At 38.3% G+C, this 27,643-nt stretch overlaps 1 protein-coding gene across 10 annotated transcripts in view; it reads right to left on the bottom strand.

The window, feature by feature from the left end:
• Positions 1-27,643, bottom strand: part of GRM7 (glutamate metabotropic receptor 7) — an 822,860-nt gene that overhangs the window by 54,045 nt on the left and 741,172 nt on the right. For 3 of the 10 annotated variants that reach the window (XR_013994860.1, XR_013994861.1, XR_013994862.1), the window contains exons 9-11: positions 10,844-11,090; positions 5,040-5,131; positions 94-226 (exon numbers count right to left, since the gene is read on the bottom strand). Coding sequence is in view for 7 of the 10 variants with exons in the window: in XM_081071754.1 (XP_080927880.1) it covers positions 5,061-5,131; positions 10,844-11,090 (318 nt within the window). In the remaining 3 variants the exon portion in view is untranslated. Of the gene's footprint in view, positions 1-93; positions 227-5,039; positions 5,132-10,843; positions 11,115-25,745; positions 25,847-27,643 lie in introns of those variants that run through there. The other 7 variants (XM_081071753.1, XM_081071752.1, XM_081071755.1 and 4 more) reach the window with 4 other exon arrangements.

Raw genomic sequence — 27,643 nt, 5'->3', positions numbered from 1 at the left:
AGATATAAAGGGAACTCAAAACTAATTTTAGACTTGAAAAGAAAAGAAATAATGAGAATGTTCATGTAGATCATAAAGGCAAATAATGATTACCTTTGATTCCTAGAGAGAGTTAGTTTAAAATGCATCCAAGTTTCTTTGTACAGCCAAAAAAATAAATAAATAAATCCGCAAAGCTGAGACATATCTTTAGTGGACAGAAACAAGAGTCGCCGTCACTCGAGTCCTGAGAAGATGTTCATTCATAGTAATTGGGAGGAAGAAAGATTGTAGAGATTAACTGACCTTGGTTTAGGACACACACTGTTGCTTTACAAATGAAACTGATGCTTGGGGCCTAAAAGACAAAATCGATCCTTAATGCCAGTCTCTAAGAAAACGCATGTAGTAATTGGAAAACCACCAAATTGACTATTTATGTTTTTACCAAATTAGAAGGTATAATCATTTAAAACAATTACTTAGGATCCATTTCTAATGGTAACTTTGAAGTTTGTGTGCTCTTTGAAAGAAAAATAGTGTAGATATCCATGGTCCATAAAAGAAACGTAATTGGCATAAAACTGTGTTTTATACCTGGGGTTAGCTCATTAAAAGAGACGTTAATTACACAAGTGCAGATGTAGCATTGAATGTCAGTTTTAAGAGTTGTACACAAACACTACAACATAGTTATGAAACCTACGACATCAAGGTCAAAACTTGCCTTCTCAGGGCAGTTTCTGCAACCTTAGAGGTTCAATCTGAAAGAATACAACTCTACTTGCTGTGTCTGTTGCTTTGGCCTTTTCTTATTAGTAGTAAATAATACTTATTATATATTTGCTGTGTACATACTCTGTTCTAAGTAAGGCTAGGAGCAGTTGGTATGTTCGGCATTGTACTCCATTCATTCCACACACATTTTCTGGGAACACAGTGTTTGCTAGGCCCTAGGCTACAGGCACAGGGAGAAAGGTGACTTGGTCCCTCTCCTCCCGGGCTGCTTCCCCCGTGTCGACTCCTGAAACTAAGCGCCTTCCAAAACCAATACTTCAGCCTCACAGAACTGCTTTCTCAAACTGGGACACATAATATTCTTTTGTACTCCAGATTCTTTGCGCAAACTTATTTCCTGTGTTCAGTGTCTTTTCTTTATGGCTGTCTGGAGTCCTTCATCTTTTAAGGACACCTCAATACCTCTTACCATGTTTCCCCGAAAATAAGACCTACCCAGACAATCAGCTCTAAAGCATCTTTTAGAGCAAAAATTAATATAAGACCTGGTCTTATTTTACTATGATATAAGACTGGGTCTTTATAATACAATATAATAATATAATAATATAATGTAATATAATATAATATAATATAATATAATATAATATAATATAATATAATATAAAATATAATATAATATAATATAATATAATATAATATAATATAATATAATACTGGGTCTTATATGAATTTTTGCTCCAAAAGACGCATGAGAGCTGATGGTCTGGCGAGGTCTTTTTTTGGGGAAACACGTTAGGTGATGCTCTTCACACACAGCTCGCTAGCACTTGGTACAGACCTCTCCTAAGAGTCCCTGTCACTCTGAATTATAATTGTTTACCTTCAAGTCTTCCATCAGATCTGGGCTCCCTGAGGGTATTGTCCACTCCTGCCTCTAATTCCTACTCGGTTTAGGCTGACCTGGACAAGCAGTGGTCGACAAATGTTTCTTTGATTGACCCAATTAAGAATATTCTTAGAGTTAATAAATCCTGGCCGGATGGTGTGGTAACATGCTTACATGTAAAACTTCACATGGTTTTCATGACTTTGGGGCATAGTGTGCATGTTTCTTTTATGCTAAGAATGAGTAGAAATCCCAGCCATGGGAAATTTCATCCCATTCTTTATGTTGAATTCAAGTGGCAGCACAGAGATGGCAAATATTAATTGGCTTTTGAGGAGGCTGAAATATCAGACCCCGATGAGAGAAATTATGGTATTTCAGAGCGCTCATGCAGAAAGAAATATGCCAAAAAGATTTATAGCTGCATTTATTTCTAAGGTGACTTCATGTCAGAGGTCAGGTAACATATTCTTTGCTATGGTATGCTTACGGAGTGTTGCAAAATGGATTTTAAATTGAGGGAGTCTCTAGTTAACACAGAAATATCACATTGAATGTTAAAGCAAAGTGAGAGTCTCAACATGATATGAACAGTTAGATTATACAGTTCCCAACACTTAAAAATGTGAAATGACCCATTATAGTAATTATAGAAAACAAGAGATTATTATTAGTTTATAATACCATTTCATAAACTAATGAAATTACAATAATATTATAACCAGCGTACTTGCTTAGAAGAATATACCTTGTTAAAAAAAAAGACTCAGGGCTTTTAAATGTCCATATTTGCAGAATTAAAACAAAGTTTTGTTTTTTGTTTTTTTATTAGAACACCATCCTGTGGTATGAAAATTTGCCTCCTAACAAAACAGCCTGTTTCCTGACCTGGTGATGATGGCAGATTAATTGTGGTTTTGTTTGTTTGTTAGGTGTTTTTTTTTTTTTTTTCATTATTGCATTTTAAAGTCAATGCCATTAGATTTATAACACTCTGCAGAGTTTTAAAGTTTATAAACAGTCAGACAAAATATGCATGCAGTATTGATTTGGTAGATGTTTGGCCCATAGTGTTTGTCGAAGGAGAGTGCTATTAAACAGAGGCAATGTATGGAATGTGTTTTCAAACCAGGTTAGCTTCTATGCTGCCTGAATGTGAACCTGCTTCTTTCAAAAGCAGACAAGCAGATGTTTGATTTGCTCTATGTAGTGGGCCTTTGTTGGGGCATGGTGACTACAAAGAAAGCTTTATTAGCATGGTAGAATGGAAGTTCACTCTTGAGACTATAGATTTTTCTTTACTATTTTGTCTCCTTGAAAACAACCACATAGAAATGAATCTGAACATACGCCATTAAGTTTCTTTCAATGTTCTCCCAAGTTTTCCAGTTTCATTGTAGCCCGAACAAAGTGATACACTTCTGTCTTTGAATAAATTTAACTTAGATTAACTTCCATTCCCATTATTTTTTAACTAGCTATACAGATGCTTATCATTAATTTGTAAAGGCACCTTTAATTTGGCAGAAAAGGATAATACCTAATCAAAATCTTTGAAAGAAGACAATCCTAGCAAGAAGTTTATTTCTAAACAACACATTCTAAAAGTATTTTTTAACTGAATGATTCACTTAAAACATTTTTACCTTGTACCCTTTAAACCAAAAGACATCAACTTAGAGTGGAGCTAAAGAGAATTTTTAATGGATTGAGATTAAATCTATCATTTTTACCCAGGGAAAATTTCTTCTCATTTATTCTGAGGCAGTCTCCTGTAAAAGGACTATTAAAGTGATGAGCTGCAGTGTTTTGACAAGCACTTGTACTGAAAAAACTTGAAATCTCACTGGGATATAGTTATATGTTCACTGGGGGAAGAGAATGCCCTATTTAAAAACTAGGACAGATCATGTTGATATGGAAAAAGGAAATAACTATGTGAGCAGTACATCCAAAATTAAGGACCGAGTTACTGGCATCCATCTAAAATCAACATAAAAATGTAATCATTCTTTGAAAGTACTCTTAAACAGTGCTAAATGGATTTTAAAAAATGCAAGATTATCATTTGTATGTAGAATATCATTATAGAAACAAAGATGGAAACAAACAGCAATAATCTGATAAAAGTCCCATGTTAGCAACATAGAAAAGAGAGACTAGCCACATTATGAAGCAATATCCGTCCCTCCCACCACGGTATGACATCCGCTCTCTCTGTTCTCATCTCAGCTCTAGAGATAGATTTCTCTTTTTTATAAGCTCAATAGGAAGGTTAGAGGAAATCAAAGGGAATCTTTTATTTAAAACCACCACGTGATTTTAATAACTTTACTCCACGTTTTCTACTGTTTATTTTCCCACAGTTTGGATTGCCTTGACTCTAGCTGAACAAGGATGTTTGCCAAAGCAAGTGTTGTTTTCTTTCCACTGTTATAATATCACTTAGGCTGAAACAGAGAGATAATAATACTAATACAAATACTAATATTCTTTCATAGCATATATCCTGTAGGGAGAGCCCAACATAAGATGGAAGCATCAAGAGTGAATAAGTTATTATTCTTATGGCAGACCATTCCATGTCTAATTCACACATCACACCCTTCGCTGTTTCTTTTAAGCTATTAGTTTGAGTACCCTTGATATTTGTTGGTAATTCTTGTATTTCACTAATATTGAAACTCATCTTTAGACTCTTGTGGTCCTTCTTTTTTTAAATTTTTTTTTTAATTTATTGGCGTGACAATTGTGGTCTTTCATTGAACCATTCCCTGTCCTGTGAAATGACTAGAGTTGGTTCAGTGTTTCTCTAAGGCAGAACTAGGAACTACAAATCATCAACATATTATCACACCCAGCCAGCAAATCCTTTTCTATTTCTTTGATGCAAAGAAGGAATCAAGACCATTTGGGGTTTAAGATGGTAGGGACAGTCATTGTTTTTCTAATTAATACATTTCTGAGAAGGTATACAATTCTTTGAATGCATTTAATAATTATAATAATAACAATAAAAGGACAAACATTTTTTACCAGGCTTATAGAACACCCCACTTCCCTCCCTGTAAGTTTTCCACATTGTCTTCTAAAACCAGAGTGTGAAAACCTACATTTGGAAATAATCTCTTACCATTGGTAGTTTTAAAGTAGAGCATGTATCAGAATGACCAGCATCAATTCTGCCACTATTGGCTACTTTCTCAGGAAAGATAAATGCTCACACACTCGGACATAGGTTCCTCAGAAAATACACCAGGCACGTGACTTAGAGCAGCTCCCTGCCCTACACTCAGCTAACTGATCGTCTTTGAAAACACGTTTCTTCATACAAATAGATTTACAGTAATCATGCACAATTTTCATGGAAACATTTCTAATTCTCAGCAGAGACAAGAGCACACACATAAATAAAAATTAGATTGTTTCTTACCTTTTAGAAAGCAGGTAAAAGCTATACTGTTGGTGGGATAGTGTACCAAGTAACAGACTTTTGTACACTCTTTCTTACCGGTGGTATACAGTCTACAGGAAAAGTAAATATATAGGTATGTATAAAATAAGTGTTCACACAATATTCCTTTTTATTCATTCATTTATTTTTTTTTCCTTTTGGAGAAGAGGCCGTGATAGAGACCATATACATCATGCCCACTCATTCAGTGGGTTCAATACCCTTTGGTAGACCAGTTCACCACAATTCAGGTACCTCTGAACATGGGACTACTGGTGTCTCTTGGTTTAAGGCAGTTTGGTTTTACTTGCTTGAGCTGGAACAGTTGAGGGAACCAGCCCCCAAATAATTTATCTATTGGGTCAGAGCACTCTTTTCTTCCTGTTGACATCCTTTATTTATTTTTTTTATTTTTTTTTTCTCCCTCAGCCTACTCCAGGCACGCTGACAGACCTGTGTGGTTAGTCCAGAAGGATGAAACAAATAACGTAATGTTGAGAATGCTAGGGATCCAACAAATGAAGAAGCAGCACAAAAACAAAACAAAACCCATAACAAATTAACACAGCACAGGCGTGTGTTCCAGAATTTTCTAGGCATTGCTACTTATGTAGGCTTTGGTGCACACATCCATTTTCTAGCAGTTTGAGTTTTGTATATGTGTTTGTTGAAATCAAATATCTACTTATATTGACAGTTCAACTATATGATATAATAATTGCCTTGAGAACAGCACAGGTTACTTATATGTTTTCCTTACAGTACATACAAAAATGACAGTAAAAAAAAACAGCATCCGAATACAAACTTATATTTAAAATATTTTAGATTTTATATTGTACATGCAGATTATCATTCTTCTAAAAGGTGCTTCACCATAAATATGCTCATCGACTTAAACTAGTCTTTGCATAGTGTCTCTCTGGCCTCTATCTCAGGGTCAGTTAAAAAGTCATACATCCCCATATCCAAAAAGGGAGCGTGTTCCAAGCTGTCCACCTGCCTGACATTTCTAGTTGCTACTGACCTTCTAGAGAACTTCAGTGTTACTTTGAACTGCCCAGAAGGTATTAGCATAGAAAATGGGTGGTAGTTAGGACAAAAGTAGCTCAGGGCTGCTCATCACTATGCACTGACATGCTTTACGAGGAGAGCATCTGACCAGAAGATAATTTCCAGAGAATCTTCTGGTTCTGACCAGTCCAGGAAGTCTTTACCCACTCATCTCAATGAAGCCATGCTGCCTCAGTTAATATTATCCAACCAACTAGAAAAGGATCCTGGTGGCTATCGAGAAGCTAAGACCCAAGCATTACCAAGTCCTCTTGTTGATGTAGCGTCTACACGTTTGCCACCAACATATACCTGCCAAGTCAGCAATAGAATGGTGCCCAGCAACATGCCAAATTCAGGATGCAGATCCGAGAACCAGAGCTCATGGTGCCCTTCCTCTTGGGAAGGAATATTCAGAAGACATCAGCGTAGCTGGGTATAAGCTATCCAAATTCGGTTACGCTCTAGCCTGACCTACAGACGCCTTGTTTGCATAAATGAAATTCCAATGTGTAGCCGAGCTACACCCCGATGCCCCCTGCTGTTCTGTGGTCAGGGCAGAAACCAACAAGCATCCACCGAGCTCTGAACATCCGATATGTCAGTAGTGCCCACATACTTTGTGTTTATTCCATAAAGAAAGACGTTTTTCTTTCAAAAAATGGCATTTTAACAAAAGAAGTTCACCTAAGAGGAAAACTGAGTTTGTTGGGGGGAAAAATCAGGCTGTGCTGGGGCAATTTTAATTTTGGCCTATGTTAAGCCAACAGATAAATTTGTTTTGCGTAGACACGTAGCTGCAGCGTGAAGTCGGATGGGTAGAAGCGCGTGGACCAGATGGCAAGCTGCTGTGATGGAGCAGAGCTGGTAAAAATGAAAACACTGAAGATTGAAATACATGGAGACTAAGTGTTTAGAGCAACAACAGATAAGGGGGCGGGGGAGATTCTGTTTCATTATTTACTTTGTAGCTCATAGTATAAACTCGACTTCTTCTCAGTTTCCGTCAGAGAATAGTACAGAATTCCCCATTTGGAAAGACAAGTTCCTGATCCAAGTGCCTGGTCTGAGCTTTTGTTTGTTTCTTTTTAACCAGACAGCTTAATTTGAGGAAAGAATTGCTTTGTCTCTCTTACCAAAGTTCAGAAATTTGAGATAATTTGAGCTATATTTGGCATTAAATAAAATATACTAATAATGTTCCCTTCTACCAGTATAGTCTTGTCTATTTTCATTGAATTTTTCACTACTACTTTTTCCCTTCACACATACATGCTTACATTGCTAAAGACTGGTTTTCCAAGTATAATTGCTATCTATGATATCACTCTTCCCTTAGTAGTGGCTCCTTTTGGGTCATTTAAAATAACTGTTTGTTGGCGTTTTGGTCTCATGGTAAATGTGTCATTTCTTTAAGTTGATTTTTGCTTCAGATCAGCATCACTGCTAAAACTTTGGGAGGTGTTGCCAGTCAGGTCTCAGATTGCGTCTCCTAGCATGAAATCCTTACCTAGTAAGAAATACTAATTTCTAGAGCTGTGCTGTCTGATCCAGTAGCCATAGCCACAGATAATTTTAAGTTATTTAAAATTAAAGTTAAAAGTGTATTTCCTTATTAAGTAGCCATATTTTAAATGCTGAATAGCCACATGTGTCTAAAACATGTCCATCATTGCAGCAAGTCCTTCTGCATAAGTGTTGTGTGGAGAAGGTCCTTAGATTCCTCTTTGGGACTTTTGAGCGCTGGGACATCAGAAACCCCAATGTTTGGAGGTACATGAATCTCCTCCTATGGTTTAGCAAATATTTAGTCAATTCTTTACAGTGTTTTAAGGAGTGTCTACACAAATTCAAAAGAACTAAAACAATTTTTTCAAAATATTTTGGATTGATGATGAGACAAAGGCTCTGTGATTTCATTTTTTTTCCTGAACTATTTATCTTTGTGTAGACACCAAAACGATAATAATGACAAAACTCAACAAAACTTTTTCAAGGTTAAGATACCCAACAAATTCCAAATGGAATGATTATTTGATTGATACAGGTAACACAATACTTGGATTTCTGAGTTAGTAGGATGAGGCCTCTACCTGGGCAGCTTCTTTGAGCTCAGGTGACTCCTCACTTAGACAACACTGCAAGTCATAATATGTTTCATAGCGCATTTAATTAAAGAGTCTGCCATGACACATCATTATAGTCTTTATGTACAAGCTGCATTACCAACTGAGGAAGACAAAAGAGTAAGTACTTTGTTGGAATTATGACATGCCACTCATATTCTAAGAGACAGCAGCAAAGAGAAACAAACGTGTTTGGAAGTCAGACCTGGGTTTCAGTCCAACGTCTGCTGCTCACTAGATGTGTGACTTTGTTAACTTCAGGTAATCTTGACAATCCTAGTTTTCTTCAGTAAAATGAGAATGATAACCCAATTCTACAGAGTTATTATTGTGAGGAGTAAGAGAGATAGTCTACACACAACGTTCTGCATTACACCCATTTCAAAGAGTAATTGATATTATTATTATTACTAGTAGTAGTAGTTGTTTTAGTATTAGTGTTGCTATTAGCATTTTAATAACCATTATCATACCCCAGACAGCCTCAAGAAGGATAGAACCTAATCATTAAAAATTAACAACAGTAGAAATGTTGTTTACAGCTAATGATTTTTAAGTAGTATAGTACTGAATTGTCCAAATTAAAAATTTCCAATTTGGCTGTTTTTTTCCAATACATATAGACTTTTGACCATATTTTCTGCTAATTGATTTTGGGCATATCTACTTAGAGTGTGTGTGTGTGTGTGTGTGTGTGTGTGTGTGTACAGATATAAATGAAAAACTGTTATTGAAGTTTCTCCAGGATAAGGGTTTTGTAAAATGCAAATCTGAAAAGGGTTCTAGGATAAAACTCTACAGAAGTGAAAATATGCAGGTATATTTATCAATACAAGTAATACAAGTATACATATAAATAGACACCTAAGTATGTTCATAGAAATACATTTTTTATGAATCCGTTGCATCTGCTTCCTGGTGTTCAGTATGCCTTTTACTGTACCACCGTCCCTACATCACCAAACAGGCTGAAATGTACTTTCAGGCAAGGTTTTTTTGCTTCTCAGAAATAGAAGGAAATTGATGCTTAGTTGATCTACTATTTTCTACATGCATTTTTTGAATGACACTTATAACATAGATATTATCTCCATATTATACTTGGAAATGCAGAGCTTTAGAAAAGCTCAGTGATTCTCAAAGTCACACAGCTGGTAATGGAGTGGCTTGGATTTGAACCCAGGTCTGTCTGAACCTGAAGCCTCTTCCTACATCACATTGAATACCACAGCAATCCGCCATCCACTTCCCCTCCTCTCAGTTCATCATTTGCTCTGAAATCACAAGGACAGAGCTGGTACAGCCATCCTGGTTCCCCCTTATCTTGGGCTGATCCTCCTCCTTCCTCTCCTCTTGTCCCAGAATCTCTTCTATTGAAAAGTCAAAGGGAAACCTACCGTGTTGTTAAGGAGCCTTTGATACCTTGTCCACGTGTTCTCAAAGTGCTTCACAGTATTCACTCAACCAACTATTTAGAAATGGAGATGGGCCAAGATCAAGAATCTCTGCATAGCATTTGTCAGAATCAGAACCCACTGCCTCTGGTTTTTAAAGACCTCTCCCTTACTTGCAGAGCATAAAGGATTAGCTCAGAGTATTTAAAATAGGAACTCTTGTGGCTTGGCAATAAGCCTTTGTCTTGAATGACTTCATGGACAACCTAAAGTCCCCTCCACCTTAAAAACAGGAAACATCATGAACAGTTGAATCTGCCTCATGCCATATGAAACTGGTCACACGATTTCTGGAAAACAAATTCTGGAAGTCTTATTTTTAATCTGAAACTACTCTTACCACCATAGTGTTAATAAAATTAGCAATTGGAAATTCTATCCATTTAATGTCTGGATAATTTTTTAATGCCCATCTTATTCGTGGTCATTTGCAGAGGCGACCAGAGGATACTCGGGGGTTGCAGATATGCTATGTAGCATATCAAATCTGACATTTAATCCTTAATCCCACCTCTAATATTCACTCTTTCATGGAATGAAGGACTCTTCTACAGTGGCGTGGTAGATGTCTTTCCTGCATGGGGATGCCATTAGCATGGTACTGTCGGAGCCTGTGTACTTGGATAAAAGTTTGCCAATGTGTTTTTGTTTCTAGGAGACTTACTTAGTAAAGAGTCACAACTTTCTCCACACTCATGTTCCAGTAGAAAGAAGTTATGCTTCCAAAATTCTTAAATATTCCAATTCCATTCCTACTGCTAGAGTTCAATCAGGTGTTGAAGTTTCTTTAACAGGAAGTTGTTTCCCTAACGGGAAGGGAACAGCAAAGATGGCCCACAACCTGACAGCTGTGTTATTGTCAATCTGAGGGATTGGTACCAAAAGTCAAGAAGCAAGGGGTGGGAGAGGTTTCACACATCTGAAGCACCGCCTCTAAAAGCTTCTTTCCACAGTAGGAAAAATAAAATGGTGGCAAGAATAAATTAAAACTCTTAAAAGCAAAAGTTAGCATTCATCAAGGCGACCCAATCAATAAGACAAGAATGGTGACAGTATTTCTACTGTATTTCTAAAGAAAGGCAAACACACCACGCTTCCTAGAGCTTCCTGCTGCAGGACTGGGAGATGAAAGGAAAGGAAGATTACTTACTGTTTGGGTCTACGTTCTCACAGAGTTCTGTCTTTGCCTCACCGTTGGGTCTGTCACTAGGTTTGTGTGACAGCCGTGATGACATGGTGGCTGCTGTGACTACTGCCTTGAAGCTTCGCTTCCGTTTCTGGACATTGAGTTCAGGGTGGAAAATGATGATGTACACTTTCGGCATGTATAGCATCCCCAGCGCCACCGATGCACTTAGGTTCATGGAGATTGTGAGCGTGGTAGTTTGTATGTAGAGCTAGGAGACACAACACACAAGACACTATTACAAATAAAATAACCGCAGAGGGAGTCAACACCTAATGTGATATGAAGAATGACTATGGCTAGGAGAGAAAGCAAAGCAATCCCCAAGGCCTTCTGATTGAAAACAAACAAACACAAAACACTGAACATTTATTGGAGAGTGTATGCATATACTTATTGATTGAATGCCATGGGGAGGATCCATGCGCATGTTTGCCCTGGGGAAGCGTCCTACATAGAAGTTCAGGGTAGACCTATAATCAAATTTGAAGTTCCTTTAATCAGAATGGCAGTTGAATATGAAAACATGAAGATCATAGAAATCTGTAATCTGGAGTCAGCGGTAGTTATTTTTTTTATTCCCTCTACCTACACAAAACGATGAATACTGCATGATCTCTTGCTACACAGAGTCTGGCGCCTTATTTGAAAAGTCATTAGGTCAATACATGTCTCTTTTTGTATTGTTTTTTAAGATGGTTCACCTTCACCATACCTGTAAAGTAGTGAGTTCAATTTCACTGGCAAGTCAGCCCTTTTTGTTTAATTCTATTTAAAAAACAAAAAAAAAAAAAAAAAAAAAAAAAACACCAATGACAAGGGACCAAAATCTAGTGACGTTGTTCTGTCCTGTCTATTTGCATTGATGGAGTGCTAGTAGGATGCACAGTCTCCTTCTGACACTGGGTCATTTATAGTTTGGATGGTGCCATAGCTGTCCTCGTCTCCTTTTGCTTCCTTAAGAAATCATGAATAACCACTCCAACACATTATTGCTCAATGTGTTAAATCACTGTCTTGCCTAAATTTGAAAAGATGAAGGTTGAAGGGTGTGAAGAATTGTCATATCAGCGAGGGGAAAGCTACAGACAACCTGCCTTGGTCCAGTTGCATTTACAAAGTGCCCTGTCATGATCCAGATGAGCACCGCATTCCCCATACATTTAAATATATTTGTGTTTTGCATGACTTATAAAGGCTGGATTAAACGTGAGGTGATGGGTGTGTTAATGAACTTAATTGTAGTAATTATTTTACAATGTACTCGTATGTTAAATCATATTGTACACCTTAAAATCACCTTTTATAACCTAAAATACACAATTTTATTGGTTAATCAAACTTTAATAAAGCTAGAAATAAATAAACAGATAGGTAGGTAACTACATTTCAATTACATTTAAAAAAAAGTGACTAGATAGTATGGCCTTTTATGTCAATGGAAAGCCTAGTTCCTTGAGAACATGTTGGTCATGGTTTTCCGCAATTCTGCCTTAATATTGATCTGAGGATAAATTCCCCATCTTTAATGGATTCTGCAAGACCCCTCGTGGTCTGCCCCCTGCTACTTTTTAGACTAGTTTTCCACCAGTTCCTCTCTCCCTCCCTCCCCAGGGCACCATCGATACGGGCACTCTTTTAGGTCTTGATGCTGAAATCATTCAACCACAGAAACTTCATACATTCACACATGTGGTTTTTCTTTATTCTTGTTTTCCTCTGTTTGGACGATTCCTCCTCTGCTTCTTAGAACATCCATCCAGGGGCTGCCTCAAGTGTAGGCCAGCTCCTTAACTTAAATGCCCTCAAAAAAAAAAAAAAAGACTGTTTTGTGTAGATTGTTGGTCCCCATTGATAATCATACACCCACTACCCTGATCCTCTGACCATGTGTCTCCCCGACTAGGCCCTAGATTCCACAAAGGCAGGGGCCTGTCTGTAGTGCATCTTTGTGTCTGCAGCTCTGGCAAACAGCAGGCACTTAATAAACGTGTGATGAATGATCTCATGTGTTTGTATAATGGACATAGTTTCCTACCTATGACTCAGTAGTCAAACAGCCTTTCTCCAAATATCCTATAAGAATTTCCACCAGACCTATTGTCTGCCTGGCCATTTCTTATCTCATTCCTTCAAACCGAGGCCCCAGAGAAACAATTAAAAGAGACTTTGCCATCTCATCTGGAAGGAATGCAGTTTTCCAGCAAACATTAGTTTGAATGTGTATGTCTCTGAATGGTTTAAAGGAGCAGCCAGCTGCTAACTATAAAATACATAATATAAACTTGAAAGACAAACCAATATTGAATTAATGATCCTTTCGGTTGAGAATTAGACCACATTTTCAAAGCTCATCTTTTCCTATTAGAATACCATTAGACTCTCAATTCCATTCTACCCTTCCTGCCTTTGTGTTCAAGAAAGGCTTACCACGGCCACAGGCCTCTATGAATCTAGGCAATGTCACTTCCTTCCCTCTTGACCACTGTTGACACCCAACTAATGAGAGCTTTGCCAACCATGCATTAGCCAGTCCCAGAAAGAAAGAGGTATAACCTAACACCTGGGTTCTTAGGTCTGTTTCTGTTCCTTTGCTCATAAGCAAATTGGGCAGTTGAAGAAATTATTCACAGTTTATTTTGGTTTTATTTATGATTTATATATAACTGTAGATTATACACCCTGTTTCCCTGAAAATAAGACCTAGCTGGACAATCAGCTCTAATGCATTTTTTGGAGCAAAAATTAATATAAGACCTGGTATTATATAAATTATATTATATTGTATTGTATTGTATTATATTATATTATATTATATTATATTATATTATATTAAAGACCGGGTGTTATATTATAGTAAAATAAGACCGGGTCTTATATTAATTTTTGCTCCAAAAGACGCATTAGAGCTGATTGTCCGGCTAGGTCTTATTTTCGGGGAAACACAGTATGTATATATGCTTTTGTATATATGTGTATGTATGCGTGTGCATACATTTCTTAACAAAGTTTGCTTAGTGACTTAAGACCCCAAAAGCCATGATGTTTATTTTACAGAGTGTTATATTTCATTATTCTCAAACGAGAACCAACTGAGACTTTGATATTTTGTTTTGAAAATTTTGCAGTCTCTGGTGATACTTCAGAAGTATGTGGAAATCAACATGAATGGCATTGATCAAATTCCTGCTCCCCCAAATCCTCTTTACATAGCATACTGGTTAAAATTGAGGAATTGAGAGCTAGTCTATCTAAATTCAATTCCCATTTACCAGTTCCATGACCCTGGGAAAATTATTTCACCTCTCTGTGTCTTAGCTTCTGCATCTGTAAAAAGGGATGATCGTGTTTGTACCTATCTCGTAATGTTGTCTTGATGATTAAACGAATTGGTATTTGTAAAGAGCTTAGCATAGAATGGAGCATATAGTAAGTACAGTAAGTCCTCAATGTCATTGATAGTTTCTGTGACTCATTGAAACAAAATATAGTGGAACCAATTTTACCATAGGGTAACTTATATAAACAAGAGTTAAGTTCTTATGGCATGTCATCAATGTTATCACAAAATGATGTTGAATGAAACACCATTATATTATATTATAAAATAAGTACTGTAAAATAAGTATACAGATATAAAGATGTGAAGGCTCTGACCTACAGGGATCCCAGAAGTATTGGTCCACAGGGATCCAACCCCACTAAGCCCCAGGAGGGCAATTAGGTCCCTGTTTTTTTTTGCTCTTCGGCGGGAGGCTCAGCTTTGGGTTCTGAGTTGTCATCCCAGCATCTCCTTTAGCACATTCTTTTAGTAAATTGCAGCATATTTATTTTTAGTCTCCTAGCTATTCTTGTGAAATGCATCACCGTTTAATCTTGGGCATTTCACACCATTTTATTTTAGCTTATAATTTCTCTAGGATGTAAAGGTGTTGGTGATCATTACTGGTCCCCTTCATCAAAGCACAGGAGTCTTACATACATAGTTTTGACAAGATCAAGCCTCTTCCCAGGGCTGGCCTTCAGCTGAGCCTCATCCCATTCCAGTAGCTGTCACTCCAGGGAGAGGAGTCTCCTCTCCTTGGTCATCCCCAATGGCTCAGGCCCATGGGAAGGATGCAGACGGCCTTGTAATGTCTGTGTGTGTGGATAATTAAGCCTTAATTTTATCATCAACCTAAATGAATTTGCAGAATCCAGTTTCTGCTGCTTGGATAAATGTGGCTTTTCTAACACCTGCCATGTATAATCCAGCTTATATATATATAAAAAAAAGAGCATTTAGGGAAGGGATACAGAGTCAACTCAACAAAGCGCTTTGCACAATATTCTAGAACAGTAGTTTTCTTAAAGTTTGATGCATAGAATCCTTGGTTATATATATTTTCTCTGTCTCTCAGTTTTCTTATTAAATGAAGGTAATAATAATTCCTAACTCATATGGAATTCTGAAGATCTAATTAATATATAAAAAGTCTTTAGCAGAATGCCTGGGAAGTAAGTACCTATGAAATGTTAGCTGCTAATATTTATATTCTGCCTAATATTATATTAGGTTGTTGGATGTAGCTCTCCAGGCAAGGCTTCCTCTATAACTATTTTCATATATTTTAAACTTTTTACGTATGTCTTATTGATTAACTAAGCTATAGTATCTGAAAGGCCATGCCTATTCATGTCTTGTCTGATTGAAATGTACCAGCATGTATACTATTAGAGTCCATACACAGGTACATACTTAATTCAATGCCAGGCAAAGCCCAGCTGAATCTGTTCCATGTATTTTCTCATCTTGACCCAAAAGTTCATTGTCAGATAAAATGTGAATTCATAACATGAGATTCCATTGTTGCTTTGTAACTGGTATAGCACTTAGGGTTAGTGGAGTTCTACTTGTCTAACTCTCTGTAAATTTCAGAATTGGTTTAGTTGAAGATTATTTTGAAACATTTCAAGGCAAGCCATTAATAGTTGTAATAGTGACCGGTTTTAAATTTTTCAAATCAGAGTATACTTAATACTGTCCAAAGCATACAATGAAAAAGAAAGTAAATATATATATTCACGAGGCACATAGATAAATGTAAAACTAGAACTATCAGGAAAAACCCAATTTCAGATTTGGGGGTTCATCAAAATAGTCTCATCACTAGTAATGACGTCTTTAATAAGAAGTATATACTAAAAAATGAACTAACAATATACTTATACTAATGAATCACTTTTATCTGTATAAAAATTCAATTAGAAAAAGAATTCTGGAGTTATTTGGTGGCATCAAACCATTGATATAAGAGATAATTAACTCATGATCACGTGCAGGAAGTTCATTGTTAGTTGTATGTTCAGGTAGGCTATGTAAACGACACCATACTTTCCCACTATTCGTGCCTTCATCCATTTAGCCATTCATCATATTTAATGAGATACTACCAAGTGCCTTCACTGGCCCAGGCTTCGTGCACACCATTGTAAAAATGGCAGACATGATCTGAATGCAACAAATGAACAAAACAAACAAACAACAAACAAACAAAAACTCATAGACACAGACAACAGTTCAGTGGTTATCAAAGGGGAGGGGGGAGGAGGGATGGTAGAAGAGAGAACAGGGGGTCAAATACGTGGTGATGGAAAGAGAACTGACTCTGGATGGTGAACACACAATGCAATACATAGATGATGTGTTATAGAAATGTCCACCTGAAAACTATATAATTTTACAAACCAATGTCATCCCAATAAATTTAACAATTTTTTTTAAAAATGCAAATCCATCCCAACAAGATTGGTACATTATATTAGAACAATCTGAGTGTAACACAAAATTCATGTTTACAAACGTGTGATTTCTTCCACAAGAAACACTAGATGCGTACAGTAAACTTCACCTTGCTGAACCAAGCTGTGTGGGAACACGCAAAATGCACACACGCCCAGGCCTCAAACATCTGCCAGCTTCCCTCTTCCTCAGTTTCACAATGAATCAGAAGTAAGCAGCAATACTTTTGGCATATGCTTCCATGAGCAAACTTCTGGTCTTTTTTTTAAGGTATGAGTGCCACATTTTTTGTGTGTGATATTTATACATTTTTACCCATTTAACATGTATAAACCATGCCACCATTTTTATTAGATTCCTACCCCTTTTTTTTTAAATGTCACTGTTGCTGTTTTTGAGTGTTGTGTCCCTAACCCAATTTTTCCCATAAGGCCTGTGTTTATTGCACAATATTGCATAGCATAGTGATTCTTAAAAACACACATGTCAACATTATAGCATAACTTACTGGATAATAAACATGACATCTGCCACAAAGTATATTCTGATTAAATTCTGGTTGAACAAAGAGTTCTACACTTAAAATAAGAATTAGGGATGATAAATGCCCTTGCCATTCAACATTATTTTTAAAAGAGCTATTATTTGTAGTCATCTGTTGTTTTTGTTGTTGTTAGCTATTATTAGTGTGCCTCCGTTTCCTCATTTCTAGAGTGGACACAATAACAGTATTAGAAGTTGTTGTCGGGATCGAGTGGATTGACCATTGCAAAATACACCGAGAAGTGCCCAGCGTTTAGCAACCACTCAATCAGGCGTGTTAGTGTCATTTATTTATTTTTTGTCTAGATCATAAAATAATTTGTTTTTATGCTGTTGTTTTTCATACAATCTTAATACATTTTAAAATGATAATCTTTTTTTATGGCATCCACTAACAGCCTGTTTTAGGAAACAGCATCTCTTTAAGTTTGCTTCTATTTTGTTCGAAAGTTGTGCTCAAAACCTTATTTTATGTCATTAACTATTCTATGAGAACTAACAAATTTTGTGTGTTCCCAAGTGACAGTTGAGAATTGGGACAAGAAGGCTTGAATGCAGTCTTTCGGTGGGATGGAAGATGTTTCATAATTCTCATGACATCCCAAAATCTGTATAATAAAAATGAAAAATTGTCTGATGCCCTCACAGTAAAGAGGACAGATACATTATTATTTGACAAATGTGTTGAAGATTCACACGACTAAATTGAAATGAAAGTTCCTGGCAGTTAAGACTGATGTTTTCTACCCACACCACCTGTACCCTTTGCTTCCTAATTAGAGTGACCATAGTTTGAGAAATAAATAATGATGCGTGGCTGGGAATGTGATAGGATGTTTGCAACTGGGGCTTTCTCAGTCATCCAGAGGGGCAACAAACTGAAGACTTTTGCTTAGTTATGATATAATGCATGATGATAAAAGAATTCAGAAAGCTGATGGAAAAAAAAAACACATTAGGTTTTCAGGGGAGGGAGATATGTATCTTCTAGAAGGATGATGTAATGAAAAGAACAAGATTTTTATTGTTAGTACTGATTTCAGATCTTGGTTTTGGATTGTTGGTTGGTGACTTTGGGCAAGCTACTTCACCTCTGACAAGTGATAAAGTCAAAATTTAAACCCTAACAATTTGTTCTTCAAGTGTTTGGTATAAAAACCCTACTTCATTCTACAACTACCATGGAGACCTCACCATTTTGAAAATTAAGGGAAATCATGTGTGAAAAGTAGTTCGCACAGTGGCTGATATATGGTGGGTGCTTAGGAAATGAGTCTCTTTATCAAAGCAGATGGCCCCACTTCTGCAGATAATTTTCATGCTATTCTGTTTAGTCCTGCTATCTTTGAATAAGTGGTAGATAGATAGATATAATAGATATTACGGTGGTGCAAAAGTAATTGCGGTGTTTGCATTTTTTTAGCCTTTAAAACCACAATTACCTACCTAATAGATGGATAGATATAAACAGACAGACACACACACACACACACACACACACACACACACACACACCCCAAATAGTATGGGACATACTCTGTGAATAGATGTCTACCATAAAAATATAGATAATGAAGAAAACTAGATGATTATTGACAAAACTAGTTACACTGTTTTGTTTTTCTCATTTAGTATCTCCTGGCAGACATGATATTAAGTCTGCACACAATTACCTTATTTATTTGGATGGAGCTAAGATAAGTGCTCCAGGTGAATGCAAATCAGTGTCTGAAACATAAGTGATTATGTCATGCTTGGAATCATCTACATCTCAGTTCTTTGCTCTCCTGACCAAAGCCTGATGCTGGGTCTATTCCCACATCATGCAATCAGAGATGCTGCGATTCCAACTGACCACATCCTGGAGAAGTTCAGGGTTTCCTCCCCATGGTACCCGCATGAGCTGCAGCCCATCCTGATAGGCAGTTCCTCCAGACAAGTCACTTCTGATTTTTCTGGGCACTTACAATCCCAGCCTACACTTTCTACCTCCATCTCAGAGTTCCCTCCACTAACCCTCGCACCCCTCAATTTTGATTTTAAGGTTTCCGCCCCTCCAACTGAAAGGTAGGAGCTTTATTCTTTTCTATATCCAACTTCTGGCACTGTTTGTTCTGTTGTGTTAATCTCAAAGGTTATTTACTATTCCTGATGGTTTGTGAGCCCCACAACTTTTAGGTCTCTACCTTGCAGTGATTTAACATACAAAGGCAAAGCATTTTCCCCACAGTCAGCCTGGAGAGACACATTTCTGCCAGATTCCACTGGCTCTCTTTGAATCCGCGGCCATACTCATCAAGACTACACCTAACAGTCTTGCTGTAGGAGGCCATATCAGATTCTGTCTTGTACTGTGAAAATGCTGGCTTGTTCCTCACTGGGGAATGTATCAGGCCATGTGCAATGATCTTCTGTATTACTCTGCAAGTAAACCACTGGATTAAAAAAAAAAGTCGGAACTTACTCTCTTTTTAAAGTTGTCACTTGAAATATTCCATTTATATAAGAGCAAAGCTGTTTAATTTTGCCAACTTTTAAAGTCATCTTTATAGTTCAAGTCGACATAAAAAGACAATACTCAAATGAAAATATTGATGTCAAACTCACGGCTAAAAGGAGAGAATCTTGGCATCTCTTGGGCATATTCAATGTGTTTTAATTTGGAGTTATAAATTGTTTATTGAAACTGGACCCCAGAGTGTCATTGACTCGAAGACAATGTCAGACTTTTATAAAAAAGGAAATGTGTTCTTAGCTTTCCAAACCATTGACAATGGCTTTCTGATGAACTTCGACAGGTTTTGACGACCATACCATACAACTTTCTCTTTCCGCTTATTAACGTGGCTATTATTTATCCTGATCTTTCTCTGTTCCTTTTATCCTACATCTTTCCTATCTTGCCACTGAGTTCTGGTAGCACCCTCCCTACCCTTCAAATATTCCTTTCCCTGCCTTAGCTCCTACGTTTCCCTGTATCATCTTTGCTTCCCTGCTTTTCCATTGCCACTGGTGAAGCCATATGTGTGCGGATAGAGGCAGTCCCCTAACCTCTGCCCTGACCGCATAGTGTGCTGTTGCACCCATTCGTCAGGGTGCCATGTGGTACCCCTGGCTGAAGGGCAAAGCACATCAATAGCTGGAAAGTCAGCTAGCTGAACTGTCCACCCAGGGGCAACTGTGTGCTCTGACTCCCCATCGAGACCCTCAGCTGTGTAATGGTTTATGCCCCAAAGGAGAAAATCATTGCAATGAGACTTTCCAGAAAATTGTAGACAAACAGTTGTTCAGCCTACGCCCCTAAATAGAATAATAACGAGGCTCAGGTTGAGGGGGGCAATCACACCCATCCTGTCAAGCGAGATAAAGAGAGGGAGTGAGCCTGGCCAAGGAGTTGGCGCTGAGTGGTTCATCGTTTTGCATCCATCATGAGAAACCATTTTCTTTTTATTTTGCATCGTAGGTCTTGGGTCAGGGCTCTTTAATGTACCATTTCCTACCCACTTACTCTCAAGGGCTTTAGCTTGGCTTCCATTTTATTTCCTCTGAGTCTGCCCTGTAAACCTTCCGAGTCTCTTTGCCATGCCTGAGAGATATTTTCCAGGTCTCATTTCTCTTTAAAACTCAATACTGAGGACAAGAGCACTGGGGGTCCCAGCGGCCTTGTTGCATTAGCTCAGCTTCCCATCACACTTTGCATGAAGATAAAACCCTTAACATGGCCCGAGGAACTGTGCAGGGTCCTCGTTCTGCCTTCCCTCACCTTCTCTAAGTCCTTTAAATGAACAGCGTTTTGTCCATCTGCAAGGCGTTTGCACACCTGTTCCCTCTGCCTTAGATACTCATCTTTACCTGGTTCCCTCCTACCCGTCTGTCACGTTTCAGTCTCACAGATCCTCAAGTGTAAATCATGCCTATAATCTCTTATTTACTCATAGAACAAAATATTTTCCTTCATTGCATTCATCACAATTTATGATTATTCATTCGAGTGTTTATTTAATAAGCATTCCCTCATTAGACTGTCCCCATGAGGGCATGAACCATGTCTTTTGATTTACGGTGATAGCTCCCAGAATACAGTAAGAGCTCAGTTCTTAGCAGCTAAATGTGTGAATGAATACAGTCTAGGAAATATATACTCCTTGGCGCAGCCAGGAGCAGTAGCATGTATGAGCAGCACACTAGAATCACAGCCAGGAGTCCTGGCTTTGGCTGCAGGCTCTGTCTCTTGCTCACAGCTGGGAGATCTTGTGCCCCTCAGATATTCTTTCTAAGCCTGGATATTGATACTTAAGACAATGAGGCGACTAATGGTGTCTACCTTACAAAGCTCTGGCAAAGCAGACACTACTTGAAGTGGGCCATGCTTCTTCCAATCTAAAGCCCTAGTTAAAATGCCATGATGTCTGGGCAGGACCTGACATTGTAACCACGTCCAGAGGCGCTTTGCCTCTGAATAATCATAATTTCTTTCCGTTTTTCCAGTTTTTCTTTCCTCTAGCAATTTCATTGGCTTCCCTTCTTTCTCTAACCCTGTGACTGGGACAGTCCTCAGGCCCAGTCATGGCACTCAGAGCTAATAAACAAAGGAGATAAAACACAAAGATAAATTGTTCCGTATAATAGGTACAGACCAGAATATTTTGTGGAAATCAGGAAGGGAGAGACTGTTTAGAAGTGATCAAATCAAAGGCAGAGGCCATGTTTAATTTATGTTTGCATCCTTTTGCCCGGCACTTGGAATATGTTCAGTATATGTTGGGTGAGTGAAATGGTCTTCATTCATTTGATAAACTCAACCCACATTCAGAGCCATTTACTCATTACTATCTCAGAATTCATCACCATCACTATCAGCCCCTCACCCCCCACCCTGCCCCAGCCACATTGGCCTCTTCTATGTCCCTTGCGTATGCCATGCTCTCTGCTGCCACAGGGTCTTTGCACATGATTCCTCCTTTCCCTGAATGTTCCCCTACCCCATCTACCTTGTTCTAGTCCTCCTTCAGATTTCCACTCAAGTACCACTTCTTCAGCCAAGACTTTTCTAACCATGACTAGGTAATACCATCCTGTTGTGAGCTCTCAGAGCAATCATAATGATTCATATTTAAACATCTTGTGTGTCTGTGATTTGTATGCCCCCACCAGGAAGCATGTCTATTTAGCTCACTGTTGTATCCCAGAGGCTAGCACTGTGGGTGGCAAAAACAAGTGACTTAAATGATACTGTTAAGGAAGGAAGTCTTGGGCACACAGAGATTCCTTTTGCAGTCTGGCTTCATCCCTGCCATTATTCCAGGGAACAGAGTCAGAAGGATTACCTGACTTGAAGGAGAAAGTGTGATGTTCCCATGGATTTACATTCCCTGTAAGGAATACTTCCAGAACTGGCCCAAGGGAGGAATGGACTGTGTTGTCCTGGGGGGATGCCACCTGAGTTTCCTAATCCCTGTATCACCTGTTCATTTAACATACGGCAGAAGTATCAGCAAGGACTCCTTTAGAGCCTGCAGCGGCAGTGAAAATCAACAGCCCTTTTTCTTTGAAAGGACTGGAGCGTTTCTTTCAACAACCTTAGAACAACACCCAGGTTAGCACCTAATTGTCTCCTCATGGTGGAAAAATGAAATGGTTGTCATGACAACTCAGTGAAGAGTTCAGACATTTAATTGTTTTTTTTTTCTTTTTCTATCTTTTTTTTTTTTTCAACAAAAGGCTGCTGACTTTGACTTAACTGACACCATATATACATTTTGTTTTGCAATGCTGATCCCTCCAGGAATTTTTCAGAATCATCAGTAAATATCACTTAAAAAAATCCACCTCTTTAGAAAGTGTGACGGCTCAGGCTAGAGTAATGGCACTGAAGAGGGCAGCAGGGGACAGATGAGAGAGACATTAGGTGGAAATGACAAGTGGATGGATTGGATGAAAGGAGTCAGGGTAAAAGAGGAACCAAGGGATCATTTAGTGCATTCTACCTCCTTTCATGCAAACCCTAGGATGTTATCCTAAATCATATCAACATGGTATAGATCTGAGTGCATTTGACCTCTCCTAAAAAAAAATGTTCCCATCTCTCCAAGGGTGAACTGGCTAAAAATCTTTGCAAGCGATATAAACTGGTATTAGCACAGATGGATTCTGGGCTTCCTTCTAGCATGCTAGACCCAGAAATTTATACCAGCTTCAGTGAGCCCTAGATCCTAATCCACTCATGGCCACACAGAGCTGGTCCTTCACCATCCCTCACTTTAATGGCTAAGATTTTTCTCTCTCCAGGCCTTCACCTTGCATTTATTCTTATTTGGAATTCCTAACCCACTGATCTTAAAACAAGAAAGAAAGAGAGACAGAGACAGAGACAGAGAGAGACAGAGAGACAGAGAGAGACAGACAGAGAGAGAGAGACAGACAGAGAGAGAGAGACAGAGAGAGAGAGAGAGAGAGAGAGAGAGAGAGAGAGAGAGAGAGAGAAATCCACCTTCTTAAAAAGTGCAAAAGAAATCCATAAAATGATAATGAACATTTGAATAGATTGCTGTCTGTCCACAAAAAATCTGAGATAAAAGTCTATTGTTTCATCTGACTCTTGAAATGAAACTACATCAAACCTTGATAGGGTTCTAAGAAAAATGGATGAGTGAGTCTTAAAATATAATTTTAAAGGTAAATTCTCTATTCAGTTTTTTATGGGGAGGAAGATACAACACGAAAGTAAAGTTCTTCTCCATGGTGGACTCAGTGATATTGACAGAGATTTCAGTCAGGTTCACACATCAGAGTATCCTGCAGAAGAAGGTTCTAGAAGGTTATTCTCATTTACATGCAAGTAGATGTTTATTTAACATAGGAGTCATCACTTTTGCCAACCTCTAAAAGCTGCTGAGACAAACAGGCATCTCACATGTCATTGTAAATGGAGTTTTCTCTCTAAAACCTACCCATCCATTAATTTTCTTTTTCTCAGGAACTGTTACCTCCATGTAACTGGTTGTACAAATTAGAACATTAAGGGTTATTTAATACTTGCAGTTTCCTCACACTTTACCCTTTACATCCAATGTGTTATTGAGTTAGCTAATATTATCTGTAAAATATCTCTGGAATCTTTTCCCTTCTCTTTCCACAGCCTGCACCCTAGTCTTAAATGTGTTTATCCAGTTAGGACACATAGAACAGAGAAGTCACCACCACGTGTAAGTTCCAAAGGTTTGCCTATTATTATTATTGTTTATTACTATTATCATTCACTTTCACATTGTTCCTGGGAAGCTGTACTGGCATTCGAACTGTTTCATACATCCATTTCTGCCTCCTTCTAAGCAGTTCTGCACAGAGCAAGAATGATCTTTATAAAAATGGAAATCGGATCATTCTGTGCCTATAAAACATTTTCCCATGACTTCCTATTGCCCTGTAGTATCTGGCCTGGCAACATTTCCAACTTCCTAGAGAGTTCCTTTTGAATATGGTACATCTATACAGGCATTCTTGAGTTCTAAGCTCCTATCCAGCAAAGGGTCTTGGCACACACCATTCTCTCTGCCCAGATTGGTTTTTTTTCCTGAGTTTTTCACCCAGCTAACTCCTAACTCTACATCTAGGTTCAACCTTCATGCATTTCCTCTGACAGACTTCACGTGACCACATGGCTCCACCAACTTGAATTTTCTCCTTTCATGATGCTTTCTCATAGCAGTCTGTTCTTTTCATTCGCAGTACATGTTACCATCAGTAATGATCAGCATAGCCATGGGTTTATTTACCTCAACTCTTACTCTCCTACTAGAATTCAAGCTTTAGAATGACAGGGATATACCACCTATCACAAAGGAGGACTTCCCAAAGTATTTTTTGAATGAATGAAAAAGGAAAGTAGTTCTAAAATCAGCATCCTGATGTGTCAAGTTGACTGTCTTTTAGAGATGTAAATACATAGTGGGTATTTCATGATTATCAGATTGAATACACTTAAAGACTATTAAGTTAAAATTCTGAGTTTCCAGAAAGGTCACATGACTTGTACAGGGTCACAGGAATGAGGGACAAGCTAACATGGAAGTTAACATGTTTTAACTCCTAAGCTCTTTTGACTACTGGACTGAAATTCACATTCAACTAAAAAACCTATTTAATAAAATAATAAATCACAGAACTGTTTAATTTTTCATTCTCCAAGGCTTTAATTGCCAATACTTAGAAAAACAAATCGCTCTAGGTATTTATAAAGTTAACTGACAGAAAACGCCCATTCTTTACGACCTATTTGTATGTTTTATATTTAAGTCCATATTTCCTGCTAAGAATAATGAGCAAACATCCTTTGCACACAATTCAGATGGTATCCAATTTCCTTGCCAAATCAAGCTTCTTGTCAAGAGGATAGAGCATTCCTCTCTTGTTCACCCAACTCTACACACACTTACATCCAGACAGATGCCCCAAATAATAAAAGTGTGCTGGAGCAGGCAGAAAAAAAAAAAGGGTAGTGGTGGATGGAAAATAAGTAATATGCGAGTAGAGTGTCAATACCTGAAGCACGAACAGGTCGCAGTGTCTCCTGATTCCGCTGCTATGTGTTTAGGAAACAATGACTGACTGATAGGAGAAGGTGAAGAGTAGACCAAGGGAACCTGGCATAGAGGAGGAGAGGGGAAGGAGGCGACATCAGGGAAGGCAAATTAGAATTCTTTGATTCTCAAGTAAACATTGTATGCCTTAGTATCTTTGTTGTTTCTTTGTGTGGTAGGGCTCCATTCACTTTCTACATGTTCAGATTATCTCTAAGATGGAATAAGTAAAGGGCATTTGGCAATTCCTCTCTTGGCAGAGACACTTTGTGCCTAATAATGCATGAAGAGATATGCTGAAGTGACCGAGCCCTGCAATGGGAAAGGTGTGACCCCTTTGTGGACCTGTGGAATGGAGCTGATATATGGACTGTCCATAACAGAAGATGGGGAGCAAGAGTTGGCACTCTGGGGAAAGAGAGCTAGGGATATTAGGAAGAGGACCAATAAACCACAAGAGAGAGGCACCTTGGAGGTGGCCTTAAATGGAAAGATCGCCACCCATCAGGGAGTTGAGGGGAGAGGAAACTGCTTGGGATGGGAAATGTGGCTATAATCATAAGGAACTGACCATTTCTACATCTTCCTGGACTCTAGGAGCCTTCTTGGCTGGCTGATTACAGGGCTTACACCCATTAGTGATGTTTCAGGACAAGCTTCCTTGCCCTTGTGGTCAGAAAAGCACAACTCTTCTGTGTTAAGATTTACAACTAACAGCACAGATATATTAATGATGTAAGGATGGGGTCACGGGACTTGGGTGTCAGAAAACCTGAATTGTAGTTTCTGCTCCTCCACTTCATGGTTGTGGGATGTGAACCAGGCCATTTATAAATATATTTGTGACACTGTGTTGCTATCTTCGTCTTTGAACCCAAGGAACATGTGTGTACATTTTTAAGCTAACAACATTTTTTTTGTAAAACCCACAGTCTCTATGTCATGCCATGAATTGAAGAAAGTTAAGCCATAATCTGAAGAAAATTAGAATTTTGAAATAATTGGCATACTCACAATATGTAAAAGTAATGAATGGTTATACACCAATTATTTAATAAGCATTATAAACAATTAGTCTGGTATCACTTGAACAAAAAATACTTAAACTGTGTAGAAGAACCATGAGAATCAGGCTTTTCTGGGTGTCATCCTGAATCACCCAGGGGGATTCCCCTGCAGTCCTGAGGGATTTCATTCACCCTGGTGCTGGTGAGGTCGTTACACAGCTCTCAGGTGGCGGTCCTCTTTGGGAACTACTTTAGCTGAAGAGACTCATTGCCTAAGGTTCTGCTCCCCTCCCTGGGGCGATCCACAGACAATCCATGGGATATGCTTAGGTATGAAGGCTCCGCTGCTTGTCCCAGGAGGGGACAGCTGTGAAGGGCAACTTCAGAGTTCTACAGAGGGCGTCAGGTGAGACCTGGTGGAGTATGCATAACAGCCCAACTTCTGTTTGGCCTAATCCTGTTCCTTTCCCTTCTACCTGTTGGTGGTGTTACCAAGGGTACCCCAAATAAACCTGCACCTGTGCTCCCAGGGAGGCCAACCTGAAACCTGGCATGTTACTTAGAACTCCTATGGGCATCTCCGTTCCAATCAAAATCAAGAACGTTCTCACTACAACTTGTTCTAAAATTCCTCTGTAGCCTGTACCTCAAAGGTTGACCGAACACCCTACAAGTTTTATAGCACATCCTAGGCAGTAGGCAAATCTGAGACAAAACTTATCGCCTCCCCAGAATTTGTTTTCCATTTCTATTATCTATCAACCGTAACTTTCCCCTTTCACTTTTCATATCCAGATACATGTAAGTTCATACAATACATACTTTTCCCCAAAAATTTTATTTTAAAACCTTT

Source organism: Rhinolophus hipposideros (assembly GCF_964194185.1).
Source record: "Rhinolophus hipposideros genome assembly, chromosome: 14".
Taxonomy (NCBI): Eukaryota; Metazoa; Chordata; class Mammalia; order Chiroptera; family Rhinolophidae; genus Rhinolophus; species Rhinolophus hipposideros.
This window is presented reverse-complemented; position numbering and strand designations above follow the sequence as displayed.